General features: G+C 37.9%; 1 protein-coding gene and 1 long non-coding RNA gene across 3 annotated transcripts; both read left to right on the top strand.

The window, feature by feature from the left end:
• Window positions 1–254: 254 nt before the first annotated feature.
• LOC113115245 (uncharacterized) lies at window positions 255–15098 on the top strand. The gene is made up of 12 exons (XM_026282681.1): window positions 255–560; window positions 659–1053; window positions 1157–1459; window positions 1553–1612; window positions 1706–1756; window positions 1861–1932; window positions 2036–2113; window positions 2213–2311; window positions 13637–13720; window positions 13862–14082; window positions 14247–14406; window positions 14477–15098. The coding sequence occupies exons 2-10, from the start codon at window positions 705–707 to the stop codon at window positions 13885–13887; spliced, it is 1122 nt and encodes a 373-aa protein (XP_026138466.1). The 5' UTR covers window positions 255–560; window positions 659–704; the 3' UTR covers window positions 13888–14082; window positions 14247–14406; window positions 14477–15098.
• LOC113115246 (uncharacterized) lies at window positions 5358–12823 on the top strand. Of its 2 annotated transcripts, XR_003293846.1 has the most exons (5): window positions 5360–5464; window positions 5548–5656; window positions 5737–5859; window positions 5939–6044; window positions 12071–12823. It is a non-coding gene; the product is annotated as an uncharacterized LOC113115246 (long non-coding RNA). The 2 variants fall into 2 exon arrangements; XR_003293845.1 differs by having other exon boundaries at window positions 5358–5656.
• Window positions 15099–15353: the final 255 nt, after the last annotated feature.

The raw sequence follows: 15353 nt of genomic DNA, 5'->3' as shown, positions 1-15353 counted from the left end.
GGGAGTGCATGTACAGTTCTCTCTCCACCTTCAATACCACGACTTAGGTGCCCTTGAGCAAGGCATCGAACCCCCAACTGCTCCCCGGGCGCCGCAGCATAAATGGCTGCCCACTGCTCCGGGTGTGTGCTCACAGTGTGTGTGTTTGTGTTCACTGCTCTGTGTGTGTGCATTTCGGATGGGTTAAATGCAGAGCACAAATTCTGAGTATGGGTCACCATACTTGGCTGAATGTCACTTCACTTTTTTTTTTTTATCTGGTCCTTGGGTTTTAACTGTAAATACCCCTACACTACTGTACTTCTAAGATTTAAGGGGATTATGATGAGTTTACTTTTTATGTTTGAGGACAGTGCTGTTCACTTGAATCACTACACTGAATGAGTACATTTTATTTTTTAACAATTTCACTGTTCCACGTTTGGCTGATCTTTTTTTCTTTTTTTCCTACAGCATAGCTACTGTATATTCCTAACGTTAACAATGTGGTTTTGTTCACATTTTCTTGCAGATACCTTGACCGGAGCATAACTGGTTAACTTCACACAAGAGACCTACTGATTTGATTTATTTTTATTTATTTAATTATATCAAGGAAGCCTTACAGTAAACATAAAACAAAAAGGCATCAGATACAATCGAGGATAAAAACACAAAGTTGGACAATCGTTTTGGCTTTAAAGGTAAATGCATTGTTAGTTACAATGTCTAGTTACTGGGTCAAAAGGAGACAAATATTGAAAGGAGTTGAGAGGGACAAACAGGAAATTGCAGCTGCAAACGATGCTCTACTTGCTGTTATTCCTGACTTTGACCAAGTAAATCCTCCTGTTAATGAACATCAACCTGGAATGGCTCCAACAAGCCATGGACAAACTGTAGAGGAGGATCAGCCATTTGCAGTGGTTCTGCAAGTGTGGCTCAGTAAGGGCATGTGCTATTGGCCCCCATTTAACCTCCGCAAAAAAGACAAAGGCAACAATTTAGCCATCCGCTGCACGCCTCCACACAGCACCTGGGAGAAACATAATTTTAAGTTTATGAAGGGAGCAGGTAAATGGTTCTGACTTGTGCATTTGATTTTCCTGCATTTCATCTGTGTATTTTCTTTGTCTGTTTATGGTGGATAACTGACTTTCATTATTCCCTGCTCTAGAATCTTGGCAAGAGGCGATGAGATATTTGGTGTGCTTCCAAACAGGTTCTAGCGTTGAAACGATGGAGGTTGACAAGAAGAGAAAGAGAATCTCAAATTCCAAGTACAGACCCCAGGCCTCTTCTGATGAAGAGGAGTCTAGTCTTCCAGATGCACCAGCAGTGCTGTCGTTTGGACAACCTCTTTTGAGCTTTGAAAACATTGTTCCTTGTAACATGGTTTCAGCGCTGCCCAATGCTCCAGAAGTTGCATTGATTCCAGAAAACCAGGAAAATGTTGTGCCATCTGTAGGCTTCAGAGGTCGTATGTAAAATTTGCTGTGATGCTTGATTTGTGATCCTGCCACTAAACTATACCCTTAGTTAGATTTTCAAATTTCTGTTTCCTCTTTCTCAGAACCAGGTTTCTCCCCAGAAATCCAGACTCCACTTCACAGAGCCAAGAGTTTGAGTACAAGTAAGTGATGTTATTTGTGACGTTTTTTGTCTTGGAAATTATTGCTTCTATTTAAGATAAGGAATCCTTTAATCATAATCTGTTTTTCATTAGGACACTTGACTGGTTACTCGCCACAGCAGTTTCTGGATGAAAGGTGTCGAGGTGTGTTGTACATTCCATTAGCATTGCACAGTTAAATTATAGTTTCATTACTGAATATGCAATACTCTGCACTGAAGTTAAAGCGGTTATGTTTGCTCTTCCAGCTCGTCAAGTACTAAGCTTTACACCCCCAGCAGCAAATTTACCCTGGCAGCATATGGGTGAAAACGCTGGAGGTATGTAATATGTTAGGCTAAACTAAGTGTTCCATTTTAAGTCCAATTCATTAAATGTATGCAATAACTTCAAACATATTTTTACGTCAATGATTATCAATAGGAGAAAGTCATCGTTCTGTAATTGGCCCTTGGACTCCCCTGGCATCTTGTGTACAGCATGAAGTTTTCAGCTATGAAGGTATATTTTAGGCCTATGTCTTAGAGTCCAGTGTTTTAAAAGTATTGAAAATAATCCCTATAGGTGTTTTTTTTGGTTTTGTTTTGTTTTTTAATGTAGATTTCCAGAGACTCCAGAATGAAAAACAAGGCGTGATGGATGAGAACCAAGCTCTGAGGGAGGAGAACCAAGCTCTGAGGGAAAGCACTGCACGAGCAGGTAAGAACTTGCACAAAAAAGTCAAACCTAGGTAAGAGTACACACTGTAAAAAATCCAACTTACATTTTGTTTTGCAAACTCAGTTTTTAAAGTTAATTCAACAATTTAACATTAAAAAAGTTGAGATAACACAGAAATGTAAGTTGAATAGGAATTTAGATCAATTTGTTACACCAAATTAATATTTCAAGTTAGAACAACTAACAACTTTAAGTTGGTTATTAGTATTGCCAACAAAGGCTGATGAGCATGCGCAGTTTGAATGCTTTTTTAAACAACGCCATTTTATTTTCTCCTGTTTCATTTTCGAGTCACCTTAAGCGGCCTCTGTTTATTCCCTCATTATGATCGCTCTGGTAAGTGTAGCTATGTGTATCAATTCACGATATGATTTAAATGAAGTATATTCACAATATGCGCTTTTGTACAACATAGGTGTCGGCAAGTTAGTCAGTTAAATTTTCCCGCCTGGTCTTATTGTTGCCTCAGGTCAGACGTCGCCTATTTTTTTCTGCCTGACAGTTTAAATTAATCTCTCAGGTAGGTGCTGTTCTTTATACAATATTTTTCAAGAGTTGAAATGTGTTTGTTCAAAATATGTGCTTTTGTACGCCGTTTTAGGCCGGTGACACACTGGCTGCCTGGCGTCTCTGCTGCGTGCCAGAAGCGTGGTGGCTGCTTCGTGTTTTCTGTGTCTTTATGCTGTGTTCACACCAAACGCGAATAGAGCGTCTGGCGCGAATGATTTCAATGTTAAGTCAATGCAAAGGCGCGCTTACGCGCGTCTGGAGGTCTCGCAGCGTGAATGGGGCGTTAAGCGTGGAGCGGAAGACGCGAATTCGCCTCATTGACGCGAATTGACGTGCGAATAGAGCGCGTTAAGCGCGAATGGTGCTTTTTGTGCATTTAGCGTTTGACGCAAATTCGCGTCTGCCGCCCGAGTTGAAAAATTTGAACTTTGGCGTCAATCATGAGCCTGCTAGGAGTCACTCATTCAACAGTATGTTCCTGCAGCCTCCGGTTGTGCAGGAATACCCTTCTCCACTCATTCAACAAGGAGGAACGACAGATGTTGTCAGTGAGCAGTCAACCGGAGCTATATGACAAAAGTTAATATTTCTATAGAGACAGGAATAAAAATGACCTATATATATATATATATATATATATATATATATATATATATATATATATATATATATATATATATATATATATATATATATATATATATATATGTATATGTATGTATATATATAGACACATCAGAGCCAGCGGCAAATGTCAGAAGATCTAGCCGAGGTAGGGCTACTCTCGGTGGATAACGTAGACTAACCATGTTACGTACAAAACGATGTTCCGTACAGGTGACGTTTTAGCGCCGATTGCAGAATAAATAATTACAGTTCGTACATAAACTATATATCTGTGTCATCCTTATGTTTCTGTCTTTCACTCCCGATCTAAACAGAGCCCCATCCGCCGTTTGTTTCAGTAATATTTGAGTAAGTTTGCTCGTTGCGCCCACCGCGCTTGAAAATGGACAGTGGGGAAGATTTACTTCAAAACTTCAGCTTGGGAGGAAGACAACTAGAGCAGCGAAAATGTACATTTATATTCCACTTATGTTTCCCACAGTACTACAGCCTTTATTAAATGAATATTATGTTATCACAAATTGTTAAATATATTACTTTTTGTTGAATAAACGCTTTGAAATGGGAATGTTTAAGCATCGATTGCGAGAGATCTCTTACTTTATGAAGTTTTCACATTGGTTAACCTTTTTTTTTTTATTAATCAGTGCAAATTATTTGCCCCTTCTCGTCTTCTGCATCTTTAGAAAGATATGGAAATGATGTTCTCTAACCTTTCACATGGTTCATGCTTAACTCACATGTCATATTTAATATCACGACACAATCATGCCTAACTCGCATGCGCCCTTTATTAAAGCAGCAATTAACTTGTATTTTAATCAAATAAAAAGATAATAATCTTTGATATATATTGGAATTATGTTTTCTTGCAGTTAAAATAAATAAACAGCTCACTTTTGATCAGTTAAATGTCCATTTTCGCCGATAAAATCAAGTTATGAGCGCTGTACGGAACATCATTATAAGCCTGTACGGAACACCATTAACCCCTATCATCTTCCGTACACTGGCGGAGGTGGTACTTTTCCCCAGTTTTCTAAAAAACTATTGGTCCTAAAGACATCAATCAAAGTGTACACTGTATAATAGGTATTCCCCCGGAGAATGAGCACACAAGCATGCTTGTATGTCTTTCTACAATGGAGGAGGGGTCACTGGCGTGCGGTGAATAGCGAAAAGTGTACGGAACATGGTTAGTCTACGTTACATGATGACGGAGCTCCCGCTGATCGCATGGAGCTCATCTCCGAGATCGGCGAAACACATTTTTTAAATAGACGCTGTCATTATAAATAAACCGCATATTTGAGTTTAAAACAACTACATTCTCGCCTGAAATACTTTTAAAACTACATTTCATAACACAATAACGGTAATATTTTGAAAATTATGCGAATAAAAATGGCGGTTGAAAATGCTGCGTGAACTCAGCTGGCAGAAGCCCCCCCATGACGCAAATTCACGTCTGTTGTTAAGTTAATTTCACGCGCGAATGAAGCGAATTACTCGCGCGAATGAAGGGAATGGTCTCAAAATGGTCAAGCGGCAAACTAGGCGCGGTTATTTTGGACACTTTCCCCCTTTGGCCACTTTTATTCCCTGTTATTTTATGATTTCTGTTAATAAAAGCCTCTCCGAGGCCTGACGCCATGCCCACTGTGTCTGTCTTGTGCTCCTCCCGTGACAGTATTCATCCACATTTATACGATAGTTCATCAGCAACAGAATACACTCCTCTTCAGTTGCCATTGTGATCTGAATATCATGCGACCCGACTCTACTAATATCACCCGACTCTACTACCCCCTGTTGCGTGAGCGGTGTATTGCATACACGCATCACCCGTGACGCTTGCGTTCACTGTTTAGACTATGAAAGGGAGCGCGTCACTCGCGTCGCTTGCTCGCGTTTCTCGCGTTGACTATGAATCGGCCCTTAGAGTTGCTTCAGGCGGCGCCCTGTTAACGTTGGTCCGTCATTGTTATCGCTCCGGTAAGCGGTGGTTCTTTGTGTATCAATTTAAGCCATGATTTCAATGAAATTTGTTCTTTATGCACATCTTTACAACGGTGTAGGTGGCGGCAAGTTAGTCATTTAAGTTTTCATGCTTTGTCTTCGAGTTGCCTGAGAAGGGTAAGACGAACGCAAGTTTTTTTTTCCTCGACAGTGCAATCGCTCTGGCAGGTATTGTTCTATGCAGGCTTTGAGAATAATTAACAGTAATGTCTGAATGGTATTTGTACACAATATGTGCTTCTGTACAGCTGCTTAGGTTGCTCCAAACTGGTCAGTTCAGGTTTCCTGTTTCGTCTTCGAGTTGCATGAGAAGTGTCAGACGAGCGCAAGTTTTTTTTTTTTTTTTCTGGACAGTGCAATTGCTCTGGCAGGTAATGTTCTATGCAGGCTATGAGAATAATTAACAGTAAGGTCAGAATGTATTTGTTTACAATATGTGCTTCTGTACAGCTGATTAGGTGGCTCCCAACTGGTCAGTTCAACCTCTCCTGCTTCGTCTTCGAGAAGTCTTTTAGTCATTCGGTGGCTTTTTTTTCCAGACAGTATCATGACTTAGGTAAGCACTGTTTTATATCATATTAAGTAAAGGGATTTAATTATTAAAGGATATAGGGTTTTCTTTATTTGTTTGTAATATGTTCATTTTGTACAGTTGTGTGGGTGCCTTTGAGTTTTGAATAAGGTTAAGTTATAAGTGTATTAATAATTTTTTTTTAAACAAATGTAACCTTATAAGATAAGCTTGTGTGTTTTCGTCTCTAAAGCCCTATTTGGACGGGACTAGTTTTACAGGGGGTCGTTAGAGAAATCTGTGTTTCACATACGTACTTGGTGATTTTAATCCCGTCCGAATCTGCCATGTCTGTGTTTTTCTCACACAACCTCTGTGATAATTCCAGAGCAAATTACCTACCGTTTTTCAGCAAACTCAGTGATCCTCTGAGAAAACTAATCCTGTCCGAATGCGAATGTCTGTGATTGCGGGTGATATTTTATTTCACAACGCGTTTCCTTGTGTGTTTTGGCCAACGTGAATCACCGTAGATGCTCTTACCGCGCGGATGTTTGATATATTTGCTTAGCGGCAAATACATAATAATAAAAAAATAATACAACTAATAAAATCAAGAGCAAGATCGCGTAAACTGTTAATACCGGCTATTGTAATATCAGCATCAGGTAAGATTACTCACGTTCATTTATGTACTCAGTTACATAATGTTTTAATTACATTTAATAAAAAAAAAAAAAAAAAAAAGGAAAACAAGTTAAACTAAAGGAACCACACATTAACATGGTTTTGCTATACTAGCCATTTAGTATTTATTGTGTAATAATACTAAGGCAATCATTCTGAATGAATGCAATGCACGCATACAGAGCGCGTGATCTCTGTGACGCCCAGATACACAAATCAGACCCTCCCACCTCTGTAATAAACACGGAGATACTAGTCCCGTCCGAATTGGTACATGAAAATCACAGACGTCAGGTGGTAAGAATCGAAACTCAAACGAAGTTTAGAAAACTAGTCCCGTCCGAATAGTGCTAAAGATGTATTTTCTTCTTTTAACTTCTTTTAAATTTATGTGCTAATGTTTGCTTGGCGTGCTATAAATCTGTGTTTTAAAAATACAAATAACTTAAGAGCTATTTTAAAGCTTAAATTCATAGTTTTTTTTTTTTTTTTGATATTCGTTTAACCAACTTGCTTGCTTTTAGATAGTATTTTAAAGGGATAGTTCACCCAAAAATCGTAATTATGTTATTAATAACTCACTCTCATGTCGTTCCAAACCCGTGAGACCTCAATTTAAGATATTTTAGATTTAGTCCGAGAGCTCTCAGTCCCTCCATTGAAGCTGTGTGTACGGTCTACTGTCCATGTCCAGAAAGGTAAGAAAAACATCATCAAAGTAGTCCATGTGACATCAGAGGGTCAGTTAGAATTTTTTGAAGCATCGAAAATACATTTTGGTCCAAAAATAGCAAAAACTATGACTTTATTCAGCATTGTCTTCTCTTCCATGTCCGAGCCAGATAACGAACAAAACATTGACTTGTCAGTTTTCGGATCACCAGTAGTTATTTCGGACAGTTTGATTCAGTAAACCGGTTGAAGAAAACGGTTCACCGGTTATTTTGCGCTCAATGTAATGACATCATTGGCGACGATTGCAAGCCTTCGGTTTACCTGTGCTCATAACATTAGCACAGAATCAGTTCAGAATCAATCACCAAAAGAATCAGTTCGGTTCAGACGCTCTGTGTGTCGGTCTGCTTCACGTTGAATCACACATGCGCAGTATCATCAGCTCCTCAGTACTCGAATTGGACGCGTCTGACAGAAACTGTTCTTGACTTGTGAACGAGTCAGTCTATTGTTCATTATCCGGCTCAGCTCAGTGTTCATCTTCAGTTCTCTCTTCACAGCAGTTCAGTCAGTGTACTGTTTGAGTAAATGAATTACTCTGGGATATATGTTTGTTTTAACTCAGAGGGAGTGTTAGCCACATAAAAAATTTAACAGCTTAAGTCATTTGTGGATTAATGCTTATTGGAGACACAAACCGTTTCAAATAATTCAGTTCGATTTGGTGAACTGGTTCAAAAAGATCTTGTTACATCGAATGATTCGTTCGTAAACCGGATATGACAAACTGCTTTGTTTTGAATTCTCTCATAACAGACACGGAAGAGAAGACAATGCTGAATAAAGTCATAATTTTTGCTATCTTTGGACCAAAATGTATTCTTGATGCTTTAAAAATTCTAACTGACCCTCTGATGTCAAATGGAATCTAAATCTAAAATACCTTAAACTGTGTTCTGAAGATAAATAGAGGTCTTACTGGTTTGGAACGACATGAGGGCAGTGGTGTCAAAAGTATTGGCATTCATTACTCAAGTAGAAGTATAGATACTAGGGTTTAAAAAGACTTTTGTAGAAGTTGAAGTATCAACTCAAGCTTTTTACTCAAGTAAAAGTGTAAAAGTACTGGTTTAAAAAACTACTTAAAGTATAAAAGTAAAAGTAATGTAAGGAAAAAAATGCCATTAAGAACAAAAGCTTGGGCCGTGCCACAAGGGCCTATTGTGCACTACCCCACCTCCTCAAAAAAACATTTTTCTAAAGGCCATAATGACTATAATGTTATATTAAAATGTTCATGTTGAAAAATTTGGGATGCACTAGGCTACCTGTTTCAGCCACATATATGCCCATTGAAAATGAACTCATTTTAGTACAATGCAAATACATTAAAGAGCTAGAGATATGATGACTAGTTGCCAATAAGTATTGTTATGGTGCAAAAAGTCAAACTTCAGAGGCATGTCATCAATAACCTTGAATGGAATGTAAATGTACATCCAAGCTTAGCTGCAGGACTCTGTGAGGGCAATGGACAAGAACATTGCTGCAGGCTAAGAAACAATTACTCTTGTGTGGTTGACTATTTACAATAAACATTATAGTGCTGTCAAAATGAATGATTAATCTAAGTGATTATTCAAAAACTAAAAATGAAAAATAACTCATAATCCTGATACCTTCTTGATTGATAGCTTCTTGTATTCGGTACATACGTCTGCTATGTCCAGTGTTCGGGGGGTAACGAGTTACAAAGTTGATAAAGAGCTTCACAGTCCCACCCACAGCCCGAGGGAGCTCTGTTGCTGGAAGTAAATTTCCCATTCATTTCTCCCATTCACTTTCGGAAAAATCCGTATCTAAAGAGTTTTAGAGCATGTGTGAGGATAACCAGCTACGGCTGAACTCATAAGCATATAACATATCATTTCAAGTGAAAAAATTAAGAAAAAATCCAAAAAAAGTCAAAGGTACAAGACTGTACATATTTTCATTTCGAGCGCAGGAACTACTCATCCCATAAACCACTGCGCCCCATTGAATTCGACTGAAGCCACAACTGCGAACGAGGCAACGAGCCTTTTGAGCGACATCCAAATCTGATGACGGCCGCTCGCGCGAACTTTTTCCTCCAGTGAATTTTATTTTATATAGTGAATGTGCAGTAATAGCAGTTCTTTCAGTATTAATCGTGTAAATAAATAGTGTGTTATATATGTATTGTGTATTGATTTTTATTTTATCATCGTGTACTTTATATTGTGTGCGTGTGTGAAAGTGGTTAACGATAACGTCAGCAATGGTGCAGTGCTTTGTATCTGACTGCAATCACTGCTCAGTTGTCAACACATGTCGTTGCCATTACACAAATGTTCAGTAAATGCACAAAAAGGTATGTCTAGGCTAAATATTGTTTTGACAGTGGCATTATAAAATGATTGATATGACTCATTTCATATGGAGGCTACAGTAGCCTAGCTAAAGTGGACGATAATGCTAACTAAAGTTACCAACCTCCCTGCAAAACTCTCAATGGCAGCCAAGGAGATCATGATTGCACTGTTAAGTCTACCGTGCAAAAACGCAACACAGGTTATTTTATTTTATTTTATTTTTTTATTAATGATCTTCAGTCTTCACGGACCTTCGAGGGGTTTAACCAGACGGTTATACGAGCTCCACCAATCAGATGCATCACTGTGGGATTGTGGGATTGTTCAGGATTGTGGGTAATGAAGTACTTAGCCAAGACATCGTGAATAAAAGGCATTTAGATCAAAACAAGGTTAGTGCCCCATGATCTTTTTACATTTATATGAGCATATACTGTCGCTTAGTACAGCCGTAGCTGGTTTTAAGTCTACCATGTATGGTTACGTTTTAATGGCTTATACCCCAAATGTCAATGCAGAAATTGCATTGAATTTTTAGTTCCGGCACCAGCTGTGGTGGGACTGTGATGGTTTATAGCCTAGATATCACAACATTGTCATTTGCGTCATCAATTGCAAACGATAATTTATTAAAACGTCTCACTACCCAACTACCTACAGTAGCTTAATTTGTGGAGGACGAAGAGAAAGCACCCATTTGGCAAATGAGCCAGTAGTGAAAAATAAATAATAACTTTTAAGTAGGGTCCAGTGCCTTTTCGATACTTTTAAAATGGTACTGGCGCCTCAACGTGCCTGAACCGATACTTAAAAAAAAAAAAAAGAACTACAAAAAAACTATGGATAACATTAAAGAACATTACAAATATTTAAAATAAATCCATAGCTTTCACCTTGGATGCTCTCATTTCCCAAGTTGTGCTTCCCTTAATCTAAGGCTAATAAATGTATTTCACAATCTGGGTCATTATTTAATACAAAAGTACACATAATGTTTCTACTATATATATCTGTCACTCACTCTGATATTTAGTTAAGATGAGTGCTGTCTGTCACTGTCTTAAATCAGTTCTGTGAATGACTGTATGCTCATTCTTTATAAAGTCTTGTGGAAAAGAAAGAATAGTGTTTTCACCCCAAAAAAGGGTTTTAAGCCAGTTATTTATATCTTTTGCTGCTACTGCAGGACAGTAGTTTGCCATTAATTTTAATAATAATCTAGTGCGATTTTGAATGCACAAGCAGTTTGACAATGGCAAAATGAATGTTTGGAAATGTAAACTGATATTTTATACTGACACTCTACAGCAAAATATATAAATAACTGGCCGAACACCATTCTTTTAAGTGAAAATACTGCCTAAGACTTTTGCACAGCAGTGTATGTATAAAGTACTTATGATTAAATGAAGTATATTTAAATAAGTGTAAGGAAACAGCTGTTTCGTGATTAGCGGTGACAATCGAAAACTTTACAGTAGATGAGAAACCGACTGATCGTGACCTTTTGTAAACTGTATTTATGACAAAGAACTACACAGATACAGATATTCTAACAATCTATCGGTAAACACACACCTTGTGTCCTCTGTCTCAGTTTGAGCTTGCGCTGCTCCACCGCGGTCCGCGGATTGAAGAGCGCGCTGAAAGACGGGAGGAGACCGGACTGAAGCCGGTTTCAGTTGAAATTTAAGCGGACTGACTCTGAGGCGATCGGATACTACTGGTTCCAACCTACTTTTAAGAAATACATTTTTTGATAAACGAACCCAAAACTGTCTGTGCAGTGTGATGTGATTTGTGTCATGTGCAGGTGTGATGGATCGCGTATGGACCAATAGGGTGTCGGAATGGTATATGTGTATCCAACCACAATCAAATTCACTCCATCCTGATGGCGCGATTTATCTGGATAGGTTTTTTTTCTTTCTCTCTCTCTGAACGATATGAAATAGCAGTAACAAAGCTATTTTTTAAAATGTAAGGAGTAGAAAGTACAGATACTTGCGTGAAAATGTAAGGAGTAGAAGTAAAAAGTCGGCTGAAAAATAATTACTCAAGTATAGATACCCCAAATTTCTACTTAAGTACAGTAACGAAGTATTTGTACTTTGTTACTTGACACCTCTGCATGAGGGTGAGTTATTAATAACATAATTATGATTTTTGGGTGAACTCCCTTTAAGTTGTTGTTTTATATTGTTCTACAGCAATTAATTAATGTATCCCTGGTGGTAAAAAATAAAATAAAATCGTATGTTGTTGCCAAAATAATTAGTTCTAACGTTATTTTGTGTGTTTTTCTTTTTTTATTAGGTTGATGCAGTGCAAGATATGCAGATTTGAACACCCTGCCCAGGAGGTCCTTTTGAAACATGACCAATTGTGCCACTACCAGGGAAGATACTGCCAACTACCCTGCCTCTACACAGATTGCATCTGCTCCTTTAAAACCACTGGTTGACGCCTCACCTTTTAAGATCACACAAGTGCTTATCTTCACGTGAGAGTCACTTAACATTGAATGGTGAATTGTGTGACTTAAAGGAAATTTGTAAAACACCCTATTACTCCAAACATATAAGGAGCCATTTTTTAAAAATCATGAAACTTTAAGGTGCCCTTTTAGCCAGTGTGGTTTTTGAAACACATCTGATTTCATCATCCAGTGGTCAAAATCATTGCAGCTTTTCCATTACAGACTTTAAAGCAAATATCATTATTCAAAATGCAGAACCAAAAGACAGCGAGCCACAAACTGTTGTTATGCACACACTTTTATCACCATTGCAGTTAATTTTATATTGCTTGTGATAGATATGAAGGACAGATATGGAAGCCAATACATGTTTGACTGGACCCGTTGTTATTTTTGCACATTATTTTGGACTTGAATTTTGTGATAGTTAATTTAATTGGGAAAGCATCAAATAAAAACTGAGTAGAAGTTTTTAATTTTGCAACACAAATGTGACAAATAAGCTCTTAACTTGAAAAAAACTTTCTATTGTATTTAATTTTATTGCGAATGAAATGACTTGATTTGGTTTGTGATTTAAACTTGCTGTTCTACAAAAAAAAAAAAAAAAAAAAAAATATATATATATATATATATATATATATATATATATATATATATTGATGAAATAAAAAAATTGTGATTCTGTCCATTTAAAGATTTTTTTGAAGACCAATGTTGTACTGAGTAGCATTTAACAAATTAATTCACTCATATTGGATTGGAAGTTTTGTGCTGAACTTTAAACTGCTTGAGTAAAACCTAAAGTTCTGAAGCTGCAATGTAAAAACCAAAAAAAAAAAGTTGAGAGCTCAAAAACCTTTTTGAAGTTTTCAACTTTTTTTTTTTAAAGCAACTTCAAATATCAGGTTATGTAAACAACTAATTGACCTTTAAGTTGAGTAAACTCAAAAATCTGTTGAAGCTGGTAGCCTCAATCATAAGTTGGGCAAACTTAAAATTTTAAGGCAACAAACTTCAGCAGATTTTTGAGTTTGCTCAACTTAAAGGTCTATTAGTTGTACAAACTTTTGTGCATGTTTAATCAACATAATATATAAAGTTAAGTGAACTTAGTTAAACTTTCAATTTTGTGTTTAGCTGACTTACTCATAAGTTGGGCCAACTTAAATTTTTAAGTCAACTAAACACAAAATTGAAAGTTTAACTAAAAGTTCACTTAACTTAGTATATTATGTTGATTGGACATGCACAAAAGTTTGTACAACTAACGAACCTTTAAGTTGAGCAAACTCAAAAATCTGCTGAAGTTTGTTGCCTTAAAATTTTAAGTTGGCCCAACTTTTGATTTTTTACAGTGCATGATGTATGTACAAAATTACCATATGCCTTTCATTTTGTAGCTTCGGATGACAGCGGCTCACTTCAAGAGCAGGTGAAGCAAGTTGGGACAATGTTGAAGACGTTTGCTCGCACTGGGCAATCAGGTACAACTTGCAAACAACACCTGTTGTTGTTGGTTTAATTCCCACTGGGGCCACCTATACATGTAGTAGACCTAGATATAAATGTCATAGTTTAGTGGTTGAGGGACCAGGACTGACTATTATTTTATTTAACCCCTGTAGGTGCAGATCAGACCTTAATGCTGTGACATCTTGAAGAGTTTGGCGATGTTGTGCGTAGCATGGACAACAAAATGGACACTATGCTGCAACATTTCAGTGCCAATGTGTCTGTTGGAGAGTTATCCTTGCCATGGGACCTTTTACTCCCCCTAGACACCCAGGAAGATTTGGCGTTGCTTGACAACAGTTTGAGGCAGGATAAAGAGCTCCAGGAATGATTTGTAAGTGTGCTGATTTTCATAACTCCATAGGGTAATCTAAAAAGTAGAATTAAGATTGTACACTGCATATTCTACAGTCTGAATCCACAGCCTGTCACATTTTATATTTATGTATGATAAGCTTCAGAGAAATGTAATTTGTAACACTTTTTTTGGATTTTCAGTTTCGGTTTTTGGCAATCAAATGTGGGAGGGACCTAAGGACAACCGTCTAGCGGATGCTTCAAAGTATCTTCTCTAATCACCTTTCCATCAATACAACCTGGACTGGAGTTGGGGATAAAGCATGTTTTAGAGACATGTTCCTGAAGACCATTGTTCAAAGTAAGTTGGATGTAAAAAAAAAAAAAAGGTTTAGTAGATGTGTATGGTGTATTATTTGTATTTTCTACAGGAGCTATCCGGAAGAACCCGGCAACCCAGGATGCCACTGATGAAGCCGTCCAGGTTAACGTTACGCGTTACCTGAAAGGAGCATCTGACCGTGAAGGCGGAAAAAGGCGCCGCAAAGCTGAGAGGGACCCACAGCCGAACCCTTAAACCTAGGCTGACTACTGACACCCCAGCATCACTGACAACTGGAACCCTTTCTTTATCCTGCAGTCAGTAACATCAAGACCCTAAAGAAGCCAGAAGTTTCAGACTGCACTCACCCAATCCACACTGTTCACTGTGGATATTATCATAGTGCTTAACTCTTATTATATTGTTAAATATAGCTTGTAAATCCTTGTGCCACAGGTCAGCTTTGCAGTTATATCTGTTATATCTGTCCATTATAATGGTCTATTCTACTCCAGAGCTTTATTCTAAATTATTACCACTTATCTTATTGTTAGAAATGGCTTGTAAATGTGATGTTATACCTGAATTTTTTTTGGTGTCTTGCACATTCTTTGTGTGTATATATATTTTTTTTCTCTTTTTTTCTGTTATTTATATTTCAGTGATCTGACATCATGTTTCAATGACAGTTACTGTACTTTGAAATGTGGAATTAAAACGTCAAATGGAAATTTGTCTGGTTTGGTCAATCATTATTCTTGAAAACTGCATGATATATATATAAGCGGCGACCGATCGCTCAAAAATAGCGTTTGCCTCCGACGGGCCGCGGAAGGGTCGCCTTTGATATAATGGCGGCGGTTGGCCCGTGGGCCGGCCGCGGAACGAAGGCGGTAGGAAGTCGGCTGCCGCTTCTAAAAAGTGGCTGCCGCCGGCGGTGCACCGTCAAATGTGTTTGCGATTACGCCATTCTGACGCTTCTACTG

Source organism: Carassius auratus, chromosome 15, assembly GCF_003368295.1.
Source record: "Carassius auratus strain Wakin chromosome 15, ASM336829v1, whole genome shotgun sequence".
Classification (NCBI taxonomy): Eukaryota; Metazoa; Chordata; class Actinopteri; order Cypriniformes; family Cyprinidae; genus Carassius; species Carassius auratus.
The sequence above is the reverse complement of the archived record's forward strand: the minus strand, read 5'-3'. Positions and strand labels throughout refer to the sequence as shown.

Excerpts from the sequence above, each read along its gene's own strand:
- LOC113115245 (XM_026282681.1), top strand. The coding sequence starts at position 705 with ATGTCTAGTTACTGGGTCAAAAGGAGACAAATATTGAAAGGAGTTGAG. Across the intron at positions 1,757-1,860 it reads TCTGGATGAAAGGTGTCGAG|CTCGTCAAGTACTAAGCTTT; the intron begins GTGTGTTGTACA and ends TTGCTCTTCCAG. Across the intron at positions 13,721-13,861 it reads TGCTCGCACTGGGCAATCAG|GTGCAGATCAGACCTTAATG; the intron begins GTACAACTTGCA and ends TAACCCCTGTAG.